Here is a 22,018-nt window from a genome sequence, read left to right as displayed (position 1 = left end):
CCCTGGCTGAAGCAAGGCAGCAGGATACTGTCAGTCCCTGCAGTCGGTGACTTCGCTAAAAGCTTGTCAAAAGAAAGCTCATGCTCCCCCCAAGCCCCTCTTGGTTATTGACATAAGGGGATTGTGATGAATATACTACCATAAGTGCAGCTCTAGATTTCCTATTGTAACTTTTTTCCTTCATGTTTTAACCCACACTGCTGCTTTGTTTTGATTCGGTCTTCTATTTGCAAATAGTCATTGCAGAGCACTTCAGGATTATCCATTCAAGTCTTGCTGAGGATGGCATGGTCAGAAGCAGTTAGTACTAGGTGACTGGTGACCTGTGTAAAATGGTCTGGGAGGCTGAGTGCTGTCACTAGCTGACAGATACCAACAGCCCAGATGCTGTCAGCACCAGTAGGTCCCTTTGCAGCACTGTTTCGGGGACAGAGGGACTGAACTTCCTTTTTTCCCCCCAAAGTGGTTCCTCCAATTCAGATCGCACACTGAGAAACAGTTTACAGATGATTCTACCCTACAGTTTCCCTGGCCGAAACAACCTGTGCATTTATGCGTATATCTGTGCATAGGTTTGCATGTGTGTTTGCATAATTCATAAGTCACACAAAAGCCACCCCTATTCAATACATACTGTATGGCAGTAACGGTATAATTTCTTTCACCAAAATGTGCCTTGCATCACACCTCAGTGATAATTCTATGGCCATTTGGGTTCCACTTGAGTGCTTTATTTAAAATTTACATCATCTTCACTGGATATTTATGATACTTCCTTAGTCATAAAAAGCTTAACACTTCTGCTTATGGAGCAAAGTAAATATTTAGTCTAATTTGCAGCTAACCTGAGAAGGTCTCTAATTAGAGTGTCCATGCTCTGAATGGTGTAAGATCTCTCAAGCTGATGAAATGCATATATGTGACATCTTTACCATAGCTGTAGAAAGTATGGGGAAAAAGCGCACCACTCTTGTTCACAAGAAACTTCTGTTATGCTGTAAAATGCAAGAGTCCCAAGCATTTACTACCATGATTAGAGTTGCACAATCAGTACACAAGCGTTCACTGTTAGTATTTTACGCAGCTTTCTAACATGCCAAAATAGCTTCCTCTTTTAAGCAATTATAGCTCATGTAGAATTTGAGCTTATCAGGAGTTGTCTGTCAAAATGTTTTTAATGAAAAATTGAGTTTGCGTAACACTGACGCATTGATGTCTTTTGCTTCTAACTGTTGATACTGATGGGCTAAAAAGCTTGATTTTTGGGGTGGGAGAAAATTGCATTAGTTCAGCTCATTTGGAGAATCTGTTTGCTGAATTAATTTGCTAAGCTTTGTTTTTCTGCTGAATATTAAACCCTATTTCCCAACTGTGCGTATACTGCCTGAGGGGAACAGTTCCAGCTCCCATTTTCCGTGACATTTTCTTATAATGCAGCCCAGGCCCGAGCCAGGGGTGCTGTGCAGAGCTGATATCGTAGGCTGTGTTAGGGAAGGCATGGTCTGATCAAAAAGCTGCTGCTTGGTACTCCCCAGACTCCAGTGTTGCACCTCAGCAGCTGAATAAGAAGTGTCACGGTTTTTCCCTAACCATCATTTTGGTTAATTCAATTGTTGTGGTGAAACCCGTCCTTCCATGTGATGACTTGCTGAGCAGATACTCACTTTCTGAAGCTCTAGCTGGATTAGAGCAGTATACAAATAATCACAAGTACCTTGGTAGTTTTTCCTTTGTTGTTGCCCTCCTATTCACAGTAGAGATATATAAATGCTAAAGCGTGTTACCAGTTTCAAAATGACATTATTAGCTCTGTTTCACCCTCCCAATAAACATCTGAAGAACATTAGTTGTTTCTTTCTTCCCTGAAACACACTCAAGCGTGTGTGGAGCTATGTGGTATACTCTGCCTTTATCTGAAAGAAGCTCTGAAATTTAAGAAGAAGCAGAGATAAAAGCTCCATTGGGGAGAGGATGAGTTCCATCAGTGCCCCTGCCCTCAGCCATCATTGGAAGTGAGTCATGTGGGAAGCAGCCAAACGGCCGTGCTGGCTGATGCGTCGGTGCTCTGCTGCGCTTCGGGTCTGTTGCCGTTGTTGGGATTGTGAAAAGGTTGTCAGAGATGGGGAGCGTATCTTTTGCAGTCGTGTAGCATCCACTATCCAAGGTACTCCAAGTCCTTCTTTGACATCTTTGAATTAAGCTTCACTGCCCCTGTGTGGTTCAGTATTATCTCCATTATACAGGAGGAGAGACTTGGACAGAGACAGATGAAGCTGTTTGCTGAAGGTCACGCAGCAATTCTCTGGCAGTGCTGCTCTGCTGCTTTCCAGCACTGTCTCAGAGGCAAGGTTGTCCTTTCTCCCTTGTGGGTGCTGAAGGGAGGTATATTAGCCCTTTTTATTATTTTTTTTTTTTCAGTCTCCTCTTCCTGTGTTTGAACAGAGTGAAATTGTCTGGACTGGTGAAGCAGGTTGGCTTCATACATCTTGTCAAATTAACTTTCCTTGTCTGTGCACGCATGGGACTGCGTGGCAGGAGGCAGCAGGTGCAGAAGGCACAGGCACGCTGGTAGTGTCAGAGGCGCTTATGGGACCCGTAGGGGTTGGCAATGTGAGAAACAGTCTATTTTAAACTTATATTTCAGTAAAGAGTAAAAGATCAAATGTATTTATAATTGTTGCCATCATGCTAGCTGACAACAGACTGATTCTTTCCTCCATGTATCATCCAGCTCCACCACTATTCATGAGAGCTCTCATCTGTCGGGGCGAAGAGGATGTTTGGCATAGCACAGAGCTGTCTATCCAACCCTATATCTTTAATGTTGGTGTTGATGGGCGATGCTCAGAGACTCTCCAGCCACATGTTAGCTGGTGACAGGAATCCCCAAGAGTAGGGTACCTGCTGTGAGTAGTCAGACAGGAACCCAGTGCGGACCAAAATACTTGGAAATAGGCAGCAGGACCTTTCCTGGAGGGTCTGAGGGAGTATGTGCAGCTAACTCGGAGGCTAGAATATGAAAGGCTAGCTAGTTCCCCTCACTAGCTCACAAAAATGAGCTGGCAAAATGGGACCATGGTGGCCTCTGACATCATTACATGATAATCACTCAGGTGCAATTAAACGTGCTTAGCCTGGTAACTCCAGTAAGCTGCTGGTGGTGTCTGAGTATGGGGTCATGGGAGGTGGGAGCTGTTAGCTTTTCTTTTTCGTGTGTTACTCGCTCTTCCCTCAGCATGTTGCCTCCAAGGTCAGCTTTGACTGTGAGCAGGGTGCTTCCAGGGCTCAGCAAGGCTGTGCACGCTAATGTGCTGCAGTCTGGGTGCCTGCTTTATTTTGGTGCTGGGAGAAAGAGAAGCTATTGCAAAGTCAAGAGTCATTTTCCCCCATATAATGGTAACGCTAGGAATGCTGTGTGGCACTGACCCAAAGTTGCCAGGCTGTGATAGCTACATTTGTTGTTGTATTATGACTTATTTATTGTAACACATCATCAAATGTAATATTTTATTTTCCCCTCCCTCAGCAAAGGGACATCTCATCTCCCAGTGATAGCCATCTCAGCTCTGACAGAAATTCAAGGTCTTCTACTTCATGCCTTCACCCTCCTTAGGCCAGCAAAAGTGCTGATAGTGGAAAAGAAGATCTAAGGAATAACAGCAAATCCCACATACGCATTAAATCCCCAACACATTCTGTGTAACAGAATATGTTGTTAAACTCTCATAAACTACCTGCTGTAGAGTCCTGTCTCCACAGATAATGTGCTCCTGAATCCCAAAGCCCTCTTCAATGCATTTAAAGTGGGGTAATGTGAAACAAAATCATTCTGGACAAATGTAGGGAGCAGAGTTGTCAGCAACCAGTCAGGAGGAAAGGCAGATCTAGTTTGTTAGGCATACATTACAGTGTGTAGCTAACAGTAACAAATTGCTCTGGCTTTCTCACAGAGATGTTGACCCAGAATCCACTCAGAGGGAAGAGTAACAGTTCCCTTTACAGATGCAAAAATCAGACCAGAGTGAAATAGCAGTGATCCCCATAATAGAAAAAAAAAAATTGTCTATTCTTACCATGACTTTTGTTGGCCAGAAGTTAGTTCAGTCAAGCTTACTCATTTAGGAGTGATAAACATGAGGGTTGCTTAGTTTTACTAGTTCCTGCTTCCTAGCCTGATGAAATGAACTATCCAAGGACTCTTATTCCCTGTCTGCCAGATAGGGAAACCTAAAGCATATTTAATGACATTCAGAAACTGAAGGGAGAATTAATAGCAGTGAAGCGTCTAGGTAACTCTCTTAAAAGTGAAGATGAAAAGCTTTGATGAAAGTGACCTTCATGCTTGATGTTCCCTCTTTGCTTTTCTCCACACTTGAAGCTCTAATAATCACTTTTTTCCACTTTGTCACTGTATCACTTTTTTCATGAAACATTTCCATAGCTAGGCAGGAATTTGGATCCAGGGTGGTAATATCTGCACATGTTGGGTGGATGCAAAACACAAAGGCTGGTACAAAGGGTCAGATCTCTTTGTAGTGGACTGAACAAAAACTTATCATAGGTTGCTAAATACAGGTTTTCAGTATTATTTAAAAGTTGACTATAACTTTAAGAAAGGATAAAATTATCATCAAGTGTTTCTTTGAGTAGGCTATGCTGTCTGTCCCCTTTGAGCAGTGCAGAAATTTGCTGAGAGAGTGAGCACAAGGAAAGCATGTTGGGAATGGGAAAACGATGTACAGCCAGAGGCTGTAACCCTGTGGGTTCTCAGGCAGCAGACTGCAAATGCTGGCATGCTGTAGGAGGATGACATACATAGTCACGTCTGGATCAGATGGGAGGACAGGGAAGGAAGGAGATGTGGCATCTGAGTAGAAAGGGAAGGGGAGAAGAAACATCCAATGCTCAGAAATAAGGCGAGCAGAAAGTGCCAGTAGTCAGGCTGGAAGACAAGAGGAAGAAGGAGCCTTTTGGGAAGGAGTTATCTCTAAGGCAGTTGTGTTTATTTTGGTTTAAAATTGCAGTAGGCTTTTGTAGTTGTGACTGAAACCCAAGTTAATGGCCCCATTTGAGACACCAATGCCGCCTCCATTGCTTGAAATGGGGATGGTTTGGGTAAAAACAACATATTTTGCTTTTAGGATAATTAAAGGTTTCTTTTGCTTGAAATGGAACTTTTCGTGGAGTGATGATGACATAAATCTTGTCTGGTGTTCCTTTAGCTTACAGTGAGCAAAAGAGTAAGAAGTTTCTTTTCCTGCATCAAAACAATTATTTTATCTTGGTTTTCATTCTGAACTTTTCATTGAAATAGAAATAGAGAAAACAACAGTTTTACCAAAAATTATGCTTGCAGTTTTTAAAGCCCTTAAGTGTTCCTGGAGACATGGGACTCATAACACATTCCAGAGTAGTTTCTTCCCAACAGTCACGGAAGAATCTCTCTGCCAGCTACAGGCACGTGTGGATGAAGACACATAACTAGTTGGTCACGGAGAGACTTTTTCATTGCCTTGTTGAAGTGGTTCTTAGTCTGGCTGACCTTCTTGGTCCACCCTTTGCAGGCAACCGAGCTGTCCTGTCCCCCTGGCAGGTCTGGTGTCGGAGCGCTGTAGCCTCGTAGGTCTGGGTTGGTGATGAGCGATGCTGCCAGGCTCCTCTCAACACCATGAGGTGCTGTGAAATGCTTCTTGTCCAGCCTGAGAGGAGCAGTTACTCCTCTAGGTATCCTCAGACTGGAAGAAACTGTTTTGATCACCAAATAACCTTGCATAAAGCTCAGGTCTAAAGGGGAAAAAGTGGTATTAATTTTCATAGTGTTTCAGCTGGGGGCAAAGTAGCATTATTCTATCACAAATTAACCGTAGGTACCCAACCCTCCCATAATCTATTGAATATTTCAGGATATTTTCATCTTTGTGACTTCATTCTCACTGAGAATTTGTTTAGGATGTGTTAACTTAAAAATAATGCATAAACAAGGTGTGAACCGTTCACTTAAGTGATAGCCTGAGGTTAAAAACACGGTGATCAAGTTCAGTGTCTGAAGTTGACAGGGAAATTGTCTTACCACCTCAGGAAAACTTGAAATTAAACTTGTTTTGAAATATAGATGTTAAGTCTGTGAAAGAAACTCACTTGCACATCTAAACAAAGCCAGCTTTCCAGGGTTGAAGAGAGCTGCCTGAGCTCTCAGGCTGCCTTTAGGAGAGAGGGGCCATGTCCCCACCATGTAACCTCTCTGCTGAGGTTGTGCTTTGTAGCATCTGTGAGAAAATCTTTAGGTAAAATCAGAGCTGTGCTCCCTGTCTGGCCACTGTTGGTCTTGGGCCCCTGTCACCAGCAGTGGGCAGGGCTGCTCGAGCTAACAGCCAACAGCTTCGGGTTTATTTTTGTTGGGTTTATGAGACCTTAATGACTTGAAGGGAGTTTTTGGAAACACTGAATTTCTGCACTGTGCTTATGTTCAGCTTTTTGTTCTCCCTGGCATTGCCTTCAAGTAAACGCAGGGGGAGTAACCTCAAAAGGAGCAAAAATCCCTTCCTGTGTTAGAGTGAACAGGAGGATTAAGCTCTTTCCCCCAGTAATAAGACTGATTACCATGGCTTTTGAAGATGATTGTGTATTTTCCTGTATGTGATGGATTTTGTATGTGCCTGTGAAGTAAAAGTTAACTTGGCTATGAAAATCTAACGAGTCTTTTCTCTATGATAATGTTACTTTTGGTCGTTTACTTCATACGATGACCACAGACATGTACCATCCCAGCCTATAGCACAAGGCAGGGGAAATCGTCCTGCAGTTGCTCTGTCTCATGCTCTTCTCAAGCCACAGGCCTTTGGTGACTGTCTGGGACCCTTTGGAAAATGAAAGCCCTCCCAAGGTCACAGTATCAAGGATTCAAATCAATATGGGAGAAGAGGGGAAAGTGGTCTGGATGGGAAAATCCTTAAGTTGGTTGCAGTATAGATTTGTTGTGGTTTAACCCCAGCCAGCAGCTAAATACCATGCAGCTGCTCACTCACTTGCCCCCCACCCAGTGGGATGGGGGAGAAAATCAGGAAAAGAAGTAAAACTCATGGGTTGAGATAAGAATGGTTTAATAGAATAGAAAAGAAGATACTAATAATGATAATGATAACACTAATAAAATGACAACAGTAATAATAAAAGGATTGGAATATACAAATGATGCACAGTGCAATTGCTCACCACCTGCCAATCGATGCCCAGTTAGTCCCTAAGCAGTGATCCCTCTGCCCCCACTCCCCCCAGTTTCTATACTAGATGTGATGTCACATGGTATGGAATACCCCATCGGCCAGTTTGGGTCAGCTGCCCTGGCTGTGTCCTGTGCCAACTTCTTGTGTCCCTCCAGCCTTCTTGTTGGCTGGGCATGAGAAGCTGAAAAATCCTTGACTTTAGACTAAACACTACTTAGCAACAACTGAAAACATCAGTGTTATCAACATTCTTCGCGTACCTAGCTCAAAAACATAGCACTATACCAGCTACTAGGAAGACGATTAGCAACTCTATCCCAGCTGAAACCAGGACAAGAATCTAGCCCAATTCATATGTGGACCAAATGCCACCATTCTGTCACCCCCGGTCAGCAAAAAAAAGTACAGTTGCAGTTGGATTGTCAGTATACAACCACTGTCTCCCGAGCTGGTCTATGTTGTCTCGTGGTATCTAGTCTCAGGGTTCAAATTTGGGACGCGGTAGCTGTGTCTCTAGGTCTGTGTTTGTGCAGTAATACACATGGTATATTTGAAGTCCATCCTATCAGCAGGGCTCCAAAGCACTCACCATATATAAACGTTACAGTCACTTTTTTGCAAAAACCTCTAAGTCTTTCCTTTCTTTTGACAGATTGAAGACATCATTACGAGAATGCAGGATGACAAAACAGGTGGAGTTCCCATCCGCACTGTCAAGAGCTTTCTGTCCAAAATCCCCAGCGTCGTCACCGGTAAGGACCCTAGTTAGCAGGGAAGAGAGTGTGAGCTGGTACTCGCTGGCTCTAAGCAAACACACTGCTAAAGCTGCAGAAAAGAAGGAATGTAAGAAAAAAAAATGCCGCCCTCTGCTGATTTTTTCTGCCCATTGTTGTTATGGGGTGAATATTAAAGAGAATTAAGAAATCTTGGTTCAAGTAAGCAAGCATTTATATTTCTTTTGGGGGGGAGTTATTAAAAAATGTTACATGGCTTTTGTGGCTGTCACAGTATCACCAGTCAGTCATTCCCTATGATGGGAGTAGGACAATCTTGGGGAAGAGCTCAAGAAAGTAAGTTGATACTGTTCTCTCACTCATACCCAGATACTCTTATTGGACTTTGATCACAGGTAGAAGAATGTGAAATGCCTTTATGCATGCGTGCTGCTTTATTAAAGCTATATGTACAGAAGTGTGGATGGTGCAGAGACTGGCAGTCAGAGTACAAAACCGTTCCTACGTGTATTTCCAGGCAGAATATCTTCCAGTGCAACAAAGAACTTTGCTGTTGATATATGATGAGTTTCTTCAGGGTGATGTAAATTGCTTGGAGGATTTGTACTTGGGTTTCTGGTACCTGTTTTCACTAACTCGATAGTAGTATTCACTATGGTGGCACAAAACTACTGTTTTGTCTCTCTGTACCAGTAGACTGTTGTCCAACATGAGATACCTAACTACTCCTGGGACTTACAATTTATGATGTTGTGTATCTCTGTAAAGTAAATACAATTCTCTCTGTCCTGTAGAGTCTCTTTCCAAATTAGACAAGATACACACACTGATGAGTGTTTAGGGAAGTTCCCCTCCTGTTCTGAAAAGCGAAGGGCTTTGTTGTCTGCGGCTGCAACTTTACTGCAGTAAAATTCAGATGATCGCTAAAAACGCTAAAGTTGCATTGTTGCTTATAGATAGCACACCGATAACTGGGAGAAGACTGGCAGTTCAAATAGACCTTTCTTGCTCTTGGGGTCTTTATACTGTTGTAAAATAATGGGGAAGTATCTCTTGTCAACAGGGATGCTGGCAATGCAGCTGGTGTCAAGCCATTGCAAAAAGGGTTCCCTGCAGTGGAGCATATCTGAGCTGAAGTACTTCAAAAATATTTTTACTGTGAAAATGGTTGGATTGAGCAGAGTTTGAGGTTGTGTTGATTGATTCAGGAGTGTGATTTGATATATTTGTATCAGAAAAAGTGTCCAACTTAAGCTACAGGAATGGATTACAAATCTATAGGGTTCTTGGGGATAGGCAGGGAATATGGGAGTTGGAATGAAGTTTTTACTTAAATGAGGCTCAGTCCAGTTAATCCCTTTTTACTGAGCAACAGGCTCTTCTGTCCGAAATTGATTTCAGGGTGGTGACTCAGTGTAACTGGCAGTTGCAGGATTAGGGGGTTACAGTGGAAAAGAAACATGAATCTAGAGTGAGATGTGAAAATTGCATTACTAAATTTCAGGTATGGCTGGATCAGGTATGAGCTAACTGTTCTGGAAGGTTCCTGGGGAAAATAACTATCTGATGTGAAAACTCATTCCATAAGCTGAGGTCTGCAATACACAGACTGGATGTCTTAAGATTGACTCAGCTAAAACAAGCTTGATACTCCTGTTAATATTCATAGCATTGATTAAGCAATTGATCTAGTCATCAAGCCACCACCTGTTACGCAAAAGAAAAAGGAAATGGGAGACCTCACAGCATCTTTAAACCAATTATACTTATCCTTAGGTACCACCCTGGTTGTCAGCTCCCTGGCACGATGGAAACTGCACCCTTGCACTCTGCTGTACTGGAACAGCAGCTGCAATTGCGTCACCTTAAAATGGCTGGCTTTTCACAGCACAGGGAGTAGTGAAAAGATGAGGATAAAATAAGAACAAAACCTCCTTCCAAAGCTCACAGAAAATCCTCAGATTTGGAGGGGAACAATCTCAGTACTATTCCCTTCAGGTGGTTTGAAGGCAGCTCCCTTGTGATGCACTGGGCAGTGCATGAAGCCTCTGAGTTTGAAAAGTATGGGAAAATAATGGCTCAGCTGAGAGGCCAAGGTTTTCTTCATTTCTCATTTCTCCTTTCAGATGCACAGACCTGCCTATTTGTAGACCAAACCAAAAGAAATTTATGTACGATTTCAGTACTTGTGATAGATGGGTAAAGAGCTGGAGCGCTTGAAGAGGCAGGAGCACCTATGTTTGAGCGGAAGCTGAGGACACTGGGTTTGTTCAGCCTTGAGAAGGGGAAGCTGAAGGGAATGACAGGCTATAGAGAAGACAGGGTCAGACCCTTTCTCAGGAATGCACGGTGGAAGCAGGAAAAGAAATCCCAACTAGATTTAGGAAGAAAGTTGTTTATGGTCAGAGCAGCGGAGCATGGGCCCGGTGGCCTGGAGAGGCTGTGGAACCAGCATTTTGGAGCTGTTCAGAAACCCCTGAGTCCAGCTGAACTGAGCAATCTGACCTAACTGTGCATTTGGCCTTGCTTTGGATGGAGGTTGGACTAGATGACCTCCAGAGAATCCTTCCAACCCAAATTATTCTTAAAATCATTGGATACTCAATTTTAGTGCTTGTCTAATTCCACTCAGTGTTGTGAGCACAAGAGGAGAACTTGTATTTTCAAAAACTTTGGACCCCCTCTTGGGAAGAACTTAATTTCTAGACTCTGGCATTCTCACACACTTTCTATTTCTACCTGAAAAATGGAACAGCAACACCGAGATGTGATTTACTTCACAGGCTCACAGTGACTGTGATTAACAGGGGTTTATTTTGGTTTGACACTTCTATTGTAATTGCTTCTCACAGGAGTAATGTAAAATCTTAAAGAAACATTACAGCAGTGCCTTGGTGCTCTAAACAGGTAGCTCTGTTTATAATACAGCAAAGTGGGTGTTTGATTTAAAGTTTGAATGCCAGGGGAAGAACCGCTCGTCTCTGTTTTGCTTTCATCTGTCCTGATGCCTAAGTTGTGAATGAGGCATTGTGTAACAGGAAGAGAAGGAGCCTCAGGGAGTTATCATTAATGGTCCTCTCAACAACAGGAATCTGGGAAAAGGATGAAAAAACGTTTTTTGAATGTATGATGAGTCTGTGTGGGGATTCTGTGCCAAAGGCACGTTTTAATCTGCATTAGAAGTAGATTCGTGTACCCTCTTTCCTGGCTTTTGGCTCAAAGTAGGTCAGTCAAAGGAGGACACATCACACCAGTATCTTCTTGGTTAAGTTTTCACTCTTATGGGCAAGCCACGGAGAATGAAAGTAAGATGAAACCAGTCTGTGTGGCATCTGTGTGCATGTATCTGATGTTGTCCAATGGTAGCTTTAGAGTATGGAATGAAAAAATGACTGAAGGCAGGTATTGAGTAGTCCTGTGATCCATGCCCAGACTGGGTGGTCAGCCAATGCACATGATGGCAGTTGCTGCAATAAATGGAGTTGCGCATTTCTCTTTACTGAGGAAACTGTTTTCTCACTAAATGATTTTTGTTTCTGTAAATGAATCTGCAATTCTCTATTTTCCCTGTCATCAGGCTGTTGTAAGAACATCTCATTATACTAACTAGCAACAAAACTGGCTTTCTAATCTTCTTTTTTATTTCTGTACAATTGCATCTTAAAACTAACCTCCTGTTTGGTAGGAGGACCAAATGCATATACTTTCTTCTCCCACTGATTCAGACTTGGCCTTATACAACATTGCCAGAACAAGTCAGAAAGAAGTCAGTGCTGCAGCTGCTGAGCTTTCCAGTGCAAAAAGCCTCCTTCATGCTTCCCAATCTGCCCCCAACCTCATTCCAGATTTCTCCTGGTCTTGTGTACTGTCTGTTCCTCTGTCCCAGCATCCTTGCTACTGCAACCCAGGGGACATGTGCAGTCTACAAGCCTTGCACCATTCTGCCCTCCTCCTAAGAGGTTTTGATACAGCTTCGTTCTGACCCATAACCACCTGACTTCGAGCAGGCCTGTCCCCACAGCTCCATTTTGAGTGATACCTCCTCCTTCCAGCAGCAGTCCCCTAGCTGGCACCTTGCTCATGCACTGCTCCTGACCCTTGATTCAACAATCGCTTGTCTTCTTGCTCTGCTCCCGAAGCTGCCTCCGTGGCTTTGAACGGATTGATGGGTGATGTCCTGGCTGTACTGGCTTGGGTTAAGTGCTGCCATGCAAGCTTCGTGCACGCAGCCCTGCCAATGCATTTCATTCCTGACCTGCCATGTCTGTCTTATTTATGTCCCGGACCTCTCTGGGCAGAAAGTGCCAGTATTACTGAAATGTGCCAGATGGCCTGTCGTTACTCGAGACTCATGATCTAAACCAAGTTTAAACTGCCATGTGTCTCTGTCTGAAGAAGCCAGCATGTGTCTTGGCAAATGCCTATGGAGTCGTCCCAGAACACGTCAGAATGTCACTTACTCAAAGAAAATGCGTTTGGCTGGAGTATGGAAATCCCATAGTGTCAGGAAAGAGAGACTTTATTATTGATAGTGTTCCCTGATGGCATAGTTCAGGACAGACAAGTTCTGCTGGAGGACTTCATACACCCATTGCAAAATGAGCTCCTGCAGTGCCAGTCTGGGGATATTCTTTGCCTTTTCCCTTCATAGGAGTTCAAACACATCTCTCACCCAGATGTGGCAGCCAGAGGTGCAAGGGAGAAGAGCGAGTTCCTCACCTCCAGGGTTTGAAAGGTCCCTGTTCAGAGGAACCGTACAAAGAAAGAAGTTGTGGCGTGGGGAGCAGGACCAGGACTGGCGATGTGGATGAGAGCCAGTACCCATCACCTAGCAGGGCCTGGAGAGCAGCCTGTGAGGCTGGATGCTTTGCCACAATATTCACTTAATGCTATTTTTCAGGGGTAGAATGTGCCTTGATGCCTTACAGAAACTACTTTCATTGGGACAAAAAAACCTCCATAAGCTGGCTGCAAAAGAATTTGGCTTCCTCTGGGCTGTCTGTCCAGCTGCTTGCATCACCTGACCATACGGTTTTAACTGGAGGACTGAGTCTGATACAGATTTCACCAAACATTTGGGTAGTTTCATTCTAGATCTAAACACTCATCCCTAGATCTGGGACAGCACTAGTAGCTGAATGTAAACAGCTGAAATATTTGTCAAAATGAGCGTCTGGGTCTGAACTTCTAGCCCAGGTGAATCTTTCTATTTTTTTGTTTGTTTTGTTTTGTCTTTCCTCTGCAGTTTTGCTTTGAGAAACAGGAGACATGAAATGTGATACTGACTCTGTTTCAGGCAAAGTTAGTAGACGTAGATAGTCCCAAATCTAAACAAAGTTCAATCTTTTGCTAAACATGAATGAGCCTATTTAGTTAAAACAAGCAAAACAAGGGGGGGGGAACTTTGCCAAAACTTAAATCAATATCCAAACTAATTTGGGATGTTTACTGATTTGTAAATGATACAAAGAATGTGCTCATGGGTTAAAATTGACATGTATTTATATATACATATATAGTACTGTATCATTTCTGATGGTTTTCCACATTTATGTGCAGCAGATGCCACACGGTAAATTCAACAGTTGTGCAATTGCGTGGTGAAAACTGGCTTGCAAACACTGGTCGAGCATACAAATCTATTTATTTCTTACAAAAAATCAATTGCTCAGAGCAAGTTGCATTTAAACTAATTCAAGTCAAGACTGGGTTTCTTTATCACAACTTGTATTTTCTTCTTTTATGCATTTCTTCTTCAAATTGCACCCAATGGAAATGTAATCCATCCATCCCTCAATAAGAAGGTTGTTATACCTTTTAATCTAGTATTTCAAAGCTGCTGTGAATCACGTAGCATTAGACATGTCAGCTATTACGTGAGTAGTGCATGCCTTGCCATTTTTTTTCCCTCTAGCATTCTCTTAAGCTTTCTATTCCCATGGCAGAAGACAAATTAACCCAGTTAAGGAGCTGAAGAGTTATGCTGTCTTCATCCACAGCTCCCTCCTTCCTCCCTCTCTCTCTATTTAACTGCATCCAGCTTCCTACCTTTCAAAGGGTGAGAGGGATGGGGGTGGGAAAGACGAAAAATCAGCTCTCTGAAGTATAGCAGTTCTTTGCCTGTTAAGATGCAGGTCAGCACCTTGTGAAACAAAAGTTTAAAAGATTTGATTTTCAGAGGACAAGGGGGATAGTAGCTTAATTGAATAGGAGACGGTTGTCAAAGAAATAAGAGAAAGCAACCAGAATTAACATTTCAAACAGTGAATAGTCAATATATCTCTCTGTGCATCTGCATATGTGTACGCTTAAATATACACAAAGAGCGTGCAATTTTTCTTAAGAATAAGTCTAAGAGTGGTAAGTGTTGTATGCTAGAAGTAAACAAGGACAGGCTTCTGCATTTGTAGGTGCTATGCAGAATGAGGACTGCTAGTCTAGTGTTTGTGTATCACTGCCCTCTGCCGCAACAAAGCTATAGTTCAGTTCATGCAGCTTTTCACCTTCATCGCAAGCTGTGCCGTGCTTGTATTGTGCTTTCCCAGCTCAGGTGTACTTTGTGTGGTGTGTTTTGTGGGCGGCTCGTTCCATGGTAGTGGTCCTCCCTAGCTGTGTGGTATGAACCCAGCCCAAATATTGCAGTATGTGTGACTTTGTAGCTTCTCTGAGCCTTGAGAGGAAGGATGGTTTTCATAGCTGGCTGTTGATGCCGCTTCTGTGTCTCACTCACAGTTCTCCGTTCCTTTTGCCACTGCTTATCTCTGTGTAAGTATGCTTGTATGTCACATGAAGCTTATGCATCCCTTAAAAATGTGTGCACACATTATGGGATAAATCCTAAATGGTTAAATGAAATTAAGCATCACTTAAAATTACCAAAATTGGATGTTTTACATAACCATGTACTTTCATATGACAGCACTTGAAAGTAGTCATACCTGAGGTGGGAAACACTAGAGGAAAAACACATCACAGCAGTGGGAACATTAAAATTTGGCTTAGGCCACTGCAGAATGCTTATGAAACACATCCTTAGGCTTTAGTATTCAGTCAGTAAAATGGCCTCTCAAGTGCCATCTAAAAAGCCCTGAATATTATGAGGAATTTAATTTCCTTGCATCAGAACTGTGAAGGTCCTTCCTGGTCCTACTTGTCCTTGCTGGATTTGAACCTCTGCATCTGTCAAGTGAAGCTATGATAAATGAGAAGCTTAAATAATCATGCTACATGGATATTCATGTGGGCAATAAAAATAAATGAAAAATCACCAAATGGTCCAGCTTTATCTTTCTGCAGTGACTTGTCTGCTCTTCCTAGTCACCAGAGGCCTTGTCAAAAAGGAAAGTAAAACCAAGACCTTCCAGCCACCTGGGCAGAAGTTAGAACAACACAAAATTATAATTTCTCATATTGAAGGATATGAGCATAAAAATTACTGAGCTGGAAGGCATCAAATGAAAGCTATTTGCCTGGAACAAAGCAGGTCTATTAAAAATGGTTTAATTTTTTTTTTTCCAAGAATTGCTTTTAGGCCTTTTCAGTCTTTCAGTTGAGACTAAAAGCTGGAATAGAGACAGATTTGATGATAAATTACCTGCTGAACTCCAGTGTTTAGATGAATTGGTAATTCAGCCACAATAACAAAAAATCTTACATATTAAGAGCATTCTTGTTGCTGACTGCAGTTTTATTCTGAAACACAGCATTTAGCTGATGGAATATTGTGGCTAATGAATAAAGCATTAAAAAGAAAAGTCAACAATATTTCAATGCCTGTAGAAATTCATAGGAATGACTGATTAATGCTTTTCTGCATTCATCTTGCTATCTTCAAAAGTGCAGCATTATTACAAAAGTTTGTTTCCAGATCTGAATGACACAGTAAAAGAGCAGAGATTAATTATAAGTACTGCATGGCTTTGATTTTTGGATATGAGTGTTGAGCAGACAGCATTCAAGCTGCAATACTTCACCTCTCCTGTCTTTACTTCTTAGCAACCTGGGAGTTGCATGGTGAAGGATCTACCCAACACAGTTTTGTTTTTTCACACCTCTTGCTTTGCTTCTGCCCTGCCTCCAACATTCCTGTGGGCTGCTAAGCATCAAATACACAACAGAGCAGCTTTGCTCCTGCTGTGCCTGAGAAGCCACATAGCCACCGAGGCGTATGTGGAGATCTGACCCTTAGACAAACCATTTTTACCTCGAGGTACTGCAAAAGCAATGATATGCAAGTGCCCAATGGTAATCAATAGCAACATGAAGGAGCAAATTTTTGAGTGTGGTTTGACAAGTGTTACTTTGAATCTGTTGCTTTAATTGGATGGCATTCCAGCCATTTGAAAAGTAAACCCCTCTCATTATTTGGTGAATACATCTGCCTCATTATTCTATGCATATATTCTGTTCATTTTATCTATCATTCTTTGGCTTTTTTGTCAAAGTAATTTTCAGGGTATTATTTATTGAGCAGATTCTTACTTGCATTTTAATTAAAGTGCTTATATTGCAAAACACAACAGTTTGTTCTGGAGTTTAAATTTCCTGACTTTAATCAATGTGTTGTTCTAATGAAATGCAGAAGTTAACTTTAGTAACTAAATCCAGTCTCATGAATCATTTTCTATTCTTTTACACGTACATTTAGTTTGATAGGTGAATGATTCTTCTATGTATATCTCAGTTACAACATTGAAGGTACCATTAATGTAACTGTTGGGGGTGGGGTGAAAAGGGAGGGTTGATTTTGGTTTTTTGCTTTAAATAGTACAAAGAATTACATAGTGCACCAGCTTGTGTTTACCAGCCATAAATAGCACACCAGTCAGAAATCACTGTTGCTAAAAGCTGCACTGGGGACAGTTAGAATACATCTCCAGAAGATGCGGTAGCTGAAGGGGGTTGGCGTAGTGCTAGAATGGACAAACTGTATTACCTGGTTTGTGTGGATACCCTGAATGGTGGATGAATAACTTGTTTTATTCTGCCTGTTCCAGCAGAAATACTGAGCGCTTTGGTCTGTTATCTATTTGCAGTACATAGCACCTGACAGCACCGTAGATTTGTCTTTAGAACCTTCTTTCAGAAATGGCAAACAGGAAAATGAAAAAGCTTTCAGGCTTTCCATACATATCCATCATTATAAATAATACATATTTGCATGTTTTCTTTAGCTTTTTTCTGTGTGGATAAATCTCAAAATTGCATGCTGGTTTCCCATGGATTTGTTTTGAATATGGTGTGAATTGATGAGCTTGGATATTTTTGATGTATGATTCACTACCACATGCAGGGAAGAAAATTATATTTTGGTCCTGCAGAGAAATACAACTCAGCAATTAGGTCTTTGTTCAGTTAATTCCTATTTGATGGCCGCATGCTTTGCAAGAAGAGAGTCTCAGGATTCTACTCCATTACAAGGTCACTTGCACAATAAGAATTTTCTCCATGTAGATACCGCCACAATATGGCCAGGATTGCAGATTAACTCTTACCTAGAAATGAGTAATAAAACATGCAAGAAACTTTGAGAAGTTGGTTAATGTAAAATGCTAATTATACTCACATGGAGGGAAAAAACCAAAATGAAACAAAACCAAAAACAGGCTGATAAGAAAAGTAATGTATGTCTGTAGCAATGGAAGGTTTTACATCCCATTATTGTAGGGTTCTGTGTTGTATTGCATATGAAAGTCTTATTCTGTTATTTTTGTACCTATTTTTATTGTGGATAGGATTGGGTCTCTCTTATTTTTTTTGGAAACTTGATTGTTTGCTGGTTGCCGAAAATCATTGTTGAATTTTCCTGAGTGAATAATTTCTGATGGATTTTTCTTTTTTGATATTTTACCTTTGCCCTAAGTATTTGATAAACTTCATTCCTATTTCCTGAATAGGTTAGACTGACTGAAAACTACACTTTTTAGCAAATTAGATATTTGCCAAATGTCCAGTGTTATTTTGTTGAATGCTGTCTGTTTTTCTCCTACCAGAGACACAGTGACAAGTGAGCTTTCTAAGGGAACAGCAGTAGCCATGGAAAAGAAATAAAGGTTACTGTATTCTGATAAAATTTCAATCACAAAGCTATTCAAGGCTGTCGTTGCTGAAACTAAAGAATTGGACAGCGGCATATTCATCAGTTTATTTCTTTTGTCAAATAGAAAAAACAGAATCAGAAGACTAGGTCTTTTAAAATGTGATGTATAGTTTTGCATTGTAGCATCTTTTATTCATCATTTACATCATTGCTACATGGATACTGCATTATGGATTTTTTTTTTTTTTTTTTTTAAGTAGGAAATGTTTATTTTAGAGCTCCAAAGAGTATTGAGTCCTTGACACAGTGGCTTGCTTGCTTGGAGAGCTGTAAGATGTACTTGGAGATGACACATGCCTAGAAGTTAAAAACACACAATAACTTGAAACTGTAAAAAAAAAAAACCCCACAAACCACACCACAAACAAAAAAAAAAAAAACAAAAAAACCAAACCAACCCCACCAACCAAAAAGACAACAACAAACTTTCAAAATGAGCTTGTCAGTATGCCTTTGTTTACTGATTTCAGAAACTTGCTTTGCCACAAGTTTTGTGTGACTGGGCACAGTGTTGTGCCCAGTGCCCAATAAATAATAGAGATGTAAAGGCTCACAAGTCTTGTTGTGTGTCCTTGAACTGTTGTAAGTGCAGCGCATGTTCCTGGGAGGAGAGGGCTGAGCGTGGGTGGGCAGAGGAGGGATGGAGACCTTTGCCCATGGTGCTGACCTATGCAGGAAGGGGTTGTGGTGGTCCTTTGGTTCGGTCTGCTTACGTACAGCTTTCCTGCCTTGAATCTTCTTTACAACTGTAGATCTTATAGGAAAGTATCCAATTTAAAAAATAGCTAGCATAAAAAAAAAAAAAAAATCTGCTGTAACCTTTAAAAAAGTTAGTCACCCTTAAAGTAGTAATATGCCCAAAAGTTGTTCCTTGTTTCTTTGTCCAGAATCACTTTGTCCAGATCACCTTCTGGTATTGAATCTGGTGTTATGGTTGACAATGAAGATATCTGTTCTCCCCCAAAAGATACTTAGTTACTGCAGTGAAATAGCCACTTCACTTTCTGTTTGTGAAGTTTTTAATAAATTGTGTGCCTGAAAGCAGGTCTGACTACAAAACACTTTTTCCAGGCCTTTAATTCCTCTTGTGCTTCTCCCCCACACCCTTTCCCAAGTTTTTAACAACCTTTTTGAACAGTGAGTACCAGAACTGTCTGAAGTTTTCCATTAACTGCTGCGCTGGTGCCAAGTGTGGGGGTAATGTAATCTCCCTGATCCTGCTCCACAACCACCTTCCCCCTCAGAGGTGGAGTACCACCGTGGCCACTCATGGTATGTACCTGTTTGCCTACTAGGTGCAAATTCCCAACAGGAAGATGCCCATGAAGAAAGGGTCTGGTGAGCACTCTGTTACCTTTGTTCTTATTCATGATACATAAGCAAATTAGTGAGTTTCTGCTTTTCATATAGTATGTTAGCATATCTCAGCACCATCTCTGTCAATGACTTACTGCTTATTTGTTCCCTATTCAGCTTTTTGCTCCTGTTGTCAGCAGTGGTCCTTGAGCATCAAGTTAAGAAACATGCCTAGTCTACAAACGCTATTTCATGTCTTGGCTCCAATAAGAGAGCGCATTGGTGCATAACAATCTTTCTTTGAAGACTGCTCTTCCCCATTAACTTGTATGGGCTTTCCCATAGGGACCATCTCACTCATTCGGATAACTGAAGATCTCTGTGGGCTCCCCTGATATTTTCTTTTGTACAAGACAGCTGAGCAGACATCCATGAGTGTATTCCTCTGTATTTGGTTACATCTATTTAAAAACACAAAGGAACATATTTCTCTACCCTAGTGGAGAATAGTATAAAGAAAAATTAAAATAAACCTAGCCATTCTTCTTACAGAGTGCTGTATTTTAAGAAAATAATATTTGGCTGATTATAGTGAGCTTTTATAGAGACATTCTTAATTAACATGTTATATTACCTTATATTGTTAATCCTTTTGGCGGCTTGGGACTTGGCTGCAGATGCTTGTTGTGTATGTGAACATGAATGCAAGATAGAGTGGTATTCAGGTTTTGCAGATTCCTCCACATTTCCCAGTTTTCTTTCCTCAAGTACTTTCTGGGGATGCAGGGGCCCATTAGGTTGAGGTGCTCAACACAGGTGTTATGGTAGCCAGCATCGCAGAGGGAGAACATCCCCCTCCGGGCTCCTCAGTCCCCATGGCCGGGTGCTGGCTCAGAGAGGGTTGGCTGGGGACGGGGGCAAAGCCTTGAGTTCCCATCTCTCTGCGCTGGGGGAAGCTCTCTGGCAGCCTTGACACCCCCCCTCAAAGCTCACAGATGAGGCTCTTTTCATCATTATTCTGCAATGCTCTTCTCTCCTCCGCTTTGCTGGCAAATTTGTCTGGGGAAAGCTGGGGGATAGTGGGGAGGTCAGAACAGTATCTAATGCAATCAGGGCAATAAAGCTCAAGAACACACCTCTTACAGCGTCTCTACTGTATTCAGTCAGTCTGTTTCTCGAGCCCTGTGCAAGTTAGATTTGAGCGTAACTTCTAATTAGGTATCTGGGTCATGTTTGACACACTCTTGGTTCAGCATTGACGTTTCTGTGCTCCTACTTAGCTCTAAATTTGCCAGCTGTTTTCCTTAAATAATTCTACCTTCCATTAAAGGATTGTGCATGTTACATAATTACACCCACGATAGTGTGAGGGCAGTCGCAGAGACACAGGTAGAAATAGCTTGGTGTTTTCTACCAGCCTTGGCATTTTTTTAATTGAATCTTTAAAACTTGGATTCCCACCTCTGCTGTGACAAGCTTCCCTAGCTCTGCCAAGCTCTCATTCATAACGTCTAGACTCTGTCAGTTAAGGCACAGCTCTGGAAACAGCTGTCCTCTGTGCCACCGAGTCCCCTAGTCCTTGCCTGTCAACTGTTTAATCCAGAAATGTCAAGATTAAATTTCCTTTCATTACCTCTCTTCAGCAGTCAAAGGATTTGTTACCAGTTTGGATTGATTCGGGGACAGGTTGCATGAATTTTGTTTGAAATAGTCTCAGGCCACAAAGCATTTTCTGAAACAAAGATTCACATTATGTGAGTTAAAATAGTACCAACGCTACAGAAGCAGATTGTGAGAGTGCTGGAAAAGTCAAGCTGGGGTGTAGAGTACCAGACTAAGAAGAAAAGCTTTGCATGTGCAGTGTCAGGCTGTAGGTTTGTCAGTCTGCAACTACTGTTGTTAAAGTAGGGTTCACTCTGTTAGGGCCCATGCTGTCAAAAGAAAAGATCTTAAAAAAAAAAAAAAAAAAAAAAGACATCTGATTTTGTCACCACCCACTCTTCTTTCCTGGGATCCCTGGGCTAGTCTGTTCATGGAAAAGGGGTTGCCCATTTCAGGGACAGTTTGTTAGAGATTTGCATCTGTGTCCTGCAGTAGGTGCCTTTGCTAGCACCTCTTTTAAAAAGCTTCTTTTTTTAAATGAAGAAATCCTGCTCCTCCTCCTAGTTCACCCTTTAGTCCCCATCTGCTCTTTTTGCATTTGTGCACACATGGTGCCTGTCTCAACTGGCAGGTTCTGCGCAGCCTCATCCGCTGTGGTTTGCTTTCAAGCCCACAATCATTTCATTCTGCACTTGCTACCATTAACCCTCACTGCCTTCTGATGTCCTCTTTCTCCTCCCAGCTTCACACTTTCTTCTCTGGCACTTCTTGTGCTTGGAGCAGCCTCTCACAACCTGCATACCAGGCACGTTGATGATTATCAAAGTGGTGCTTTCAGAAACCCTGTGTGTGTTTTGAGTGCCTTTCATTTTCCAGGAATGAAAACCTGTATTTACCACCCTAGCTCAGGTTAAGACAGGTCAGACACAAGCAGCTGAGCTCCTTGACTGTGGCTTCATATGGGCTTTCTGTCTCTTACATTGCTAAACTGTGCAGCTTGACAGCACCCTTCTGGGGTTTTATTATATCCATTCACGCAAGTAGTGAAGATAGGAGTAAGTGAC

At 41.9% G+C, this 22,018-nt stretch overlaps 1 protein-coding gene across 2 annotated transcripts in view; it reads left to right on the top strand.

Annotated features, from left to right (window-relative positions):
- Window positions 1-22,018, top strand: part of RGS6 (regulator of G protein signaling 6) — a 293,004-nt gene that overhangs the window by 174,184 nt on the left and 96,802 nt on the right. For both annotated transcript variants that reach the window (XM_052782295.1, XM_052782294.1), the window contains exon 3: window positions 7,876-7,975. In XM_052782295.1, coding sequence (XP_052638255.1) covers window positions 7,876-7,975 — 100 coding nt within the window. The remainder of the gene's footprint in view (window positions 1-7,875; window positions 7,976-22,018) is intronic.

The sequence above is a fragment of the Harpia harpyja genome, chromosome 3, assembly GCF_026419915.1.
Source record: "Harpia harpyja isolate bHarHar1 chromosome 3, bHarHar1 primary haplotype, whole genome shotgun sequence".
NCBI lineage: Eukaryota > Metazoa > Chordata > Aves > Accipitriformes > Accipitridae > Harpia > Harpia harpyja.
This window is presented reverse-complemented; position numbering and strand designations above follow the sequence as displayed.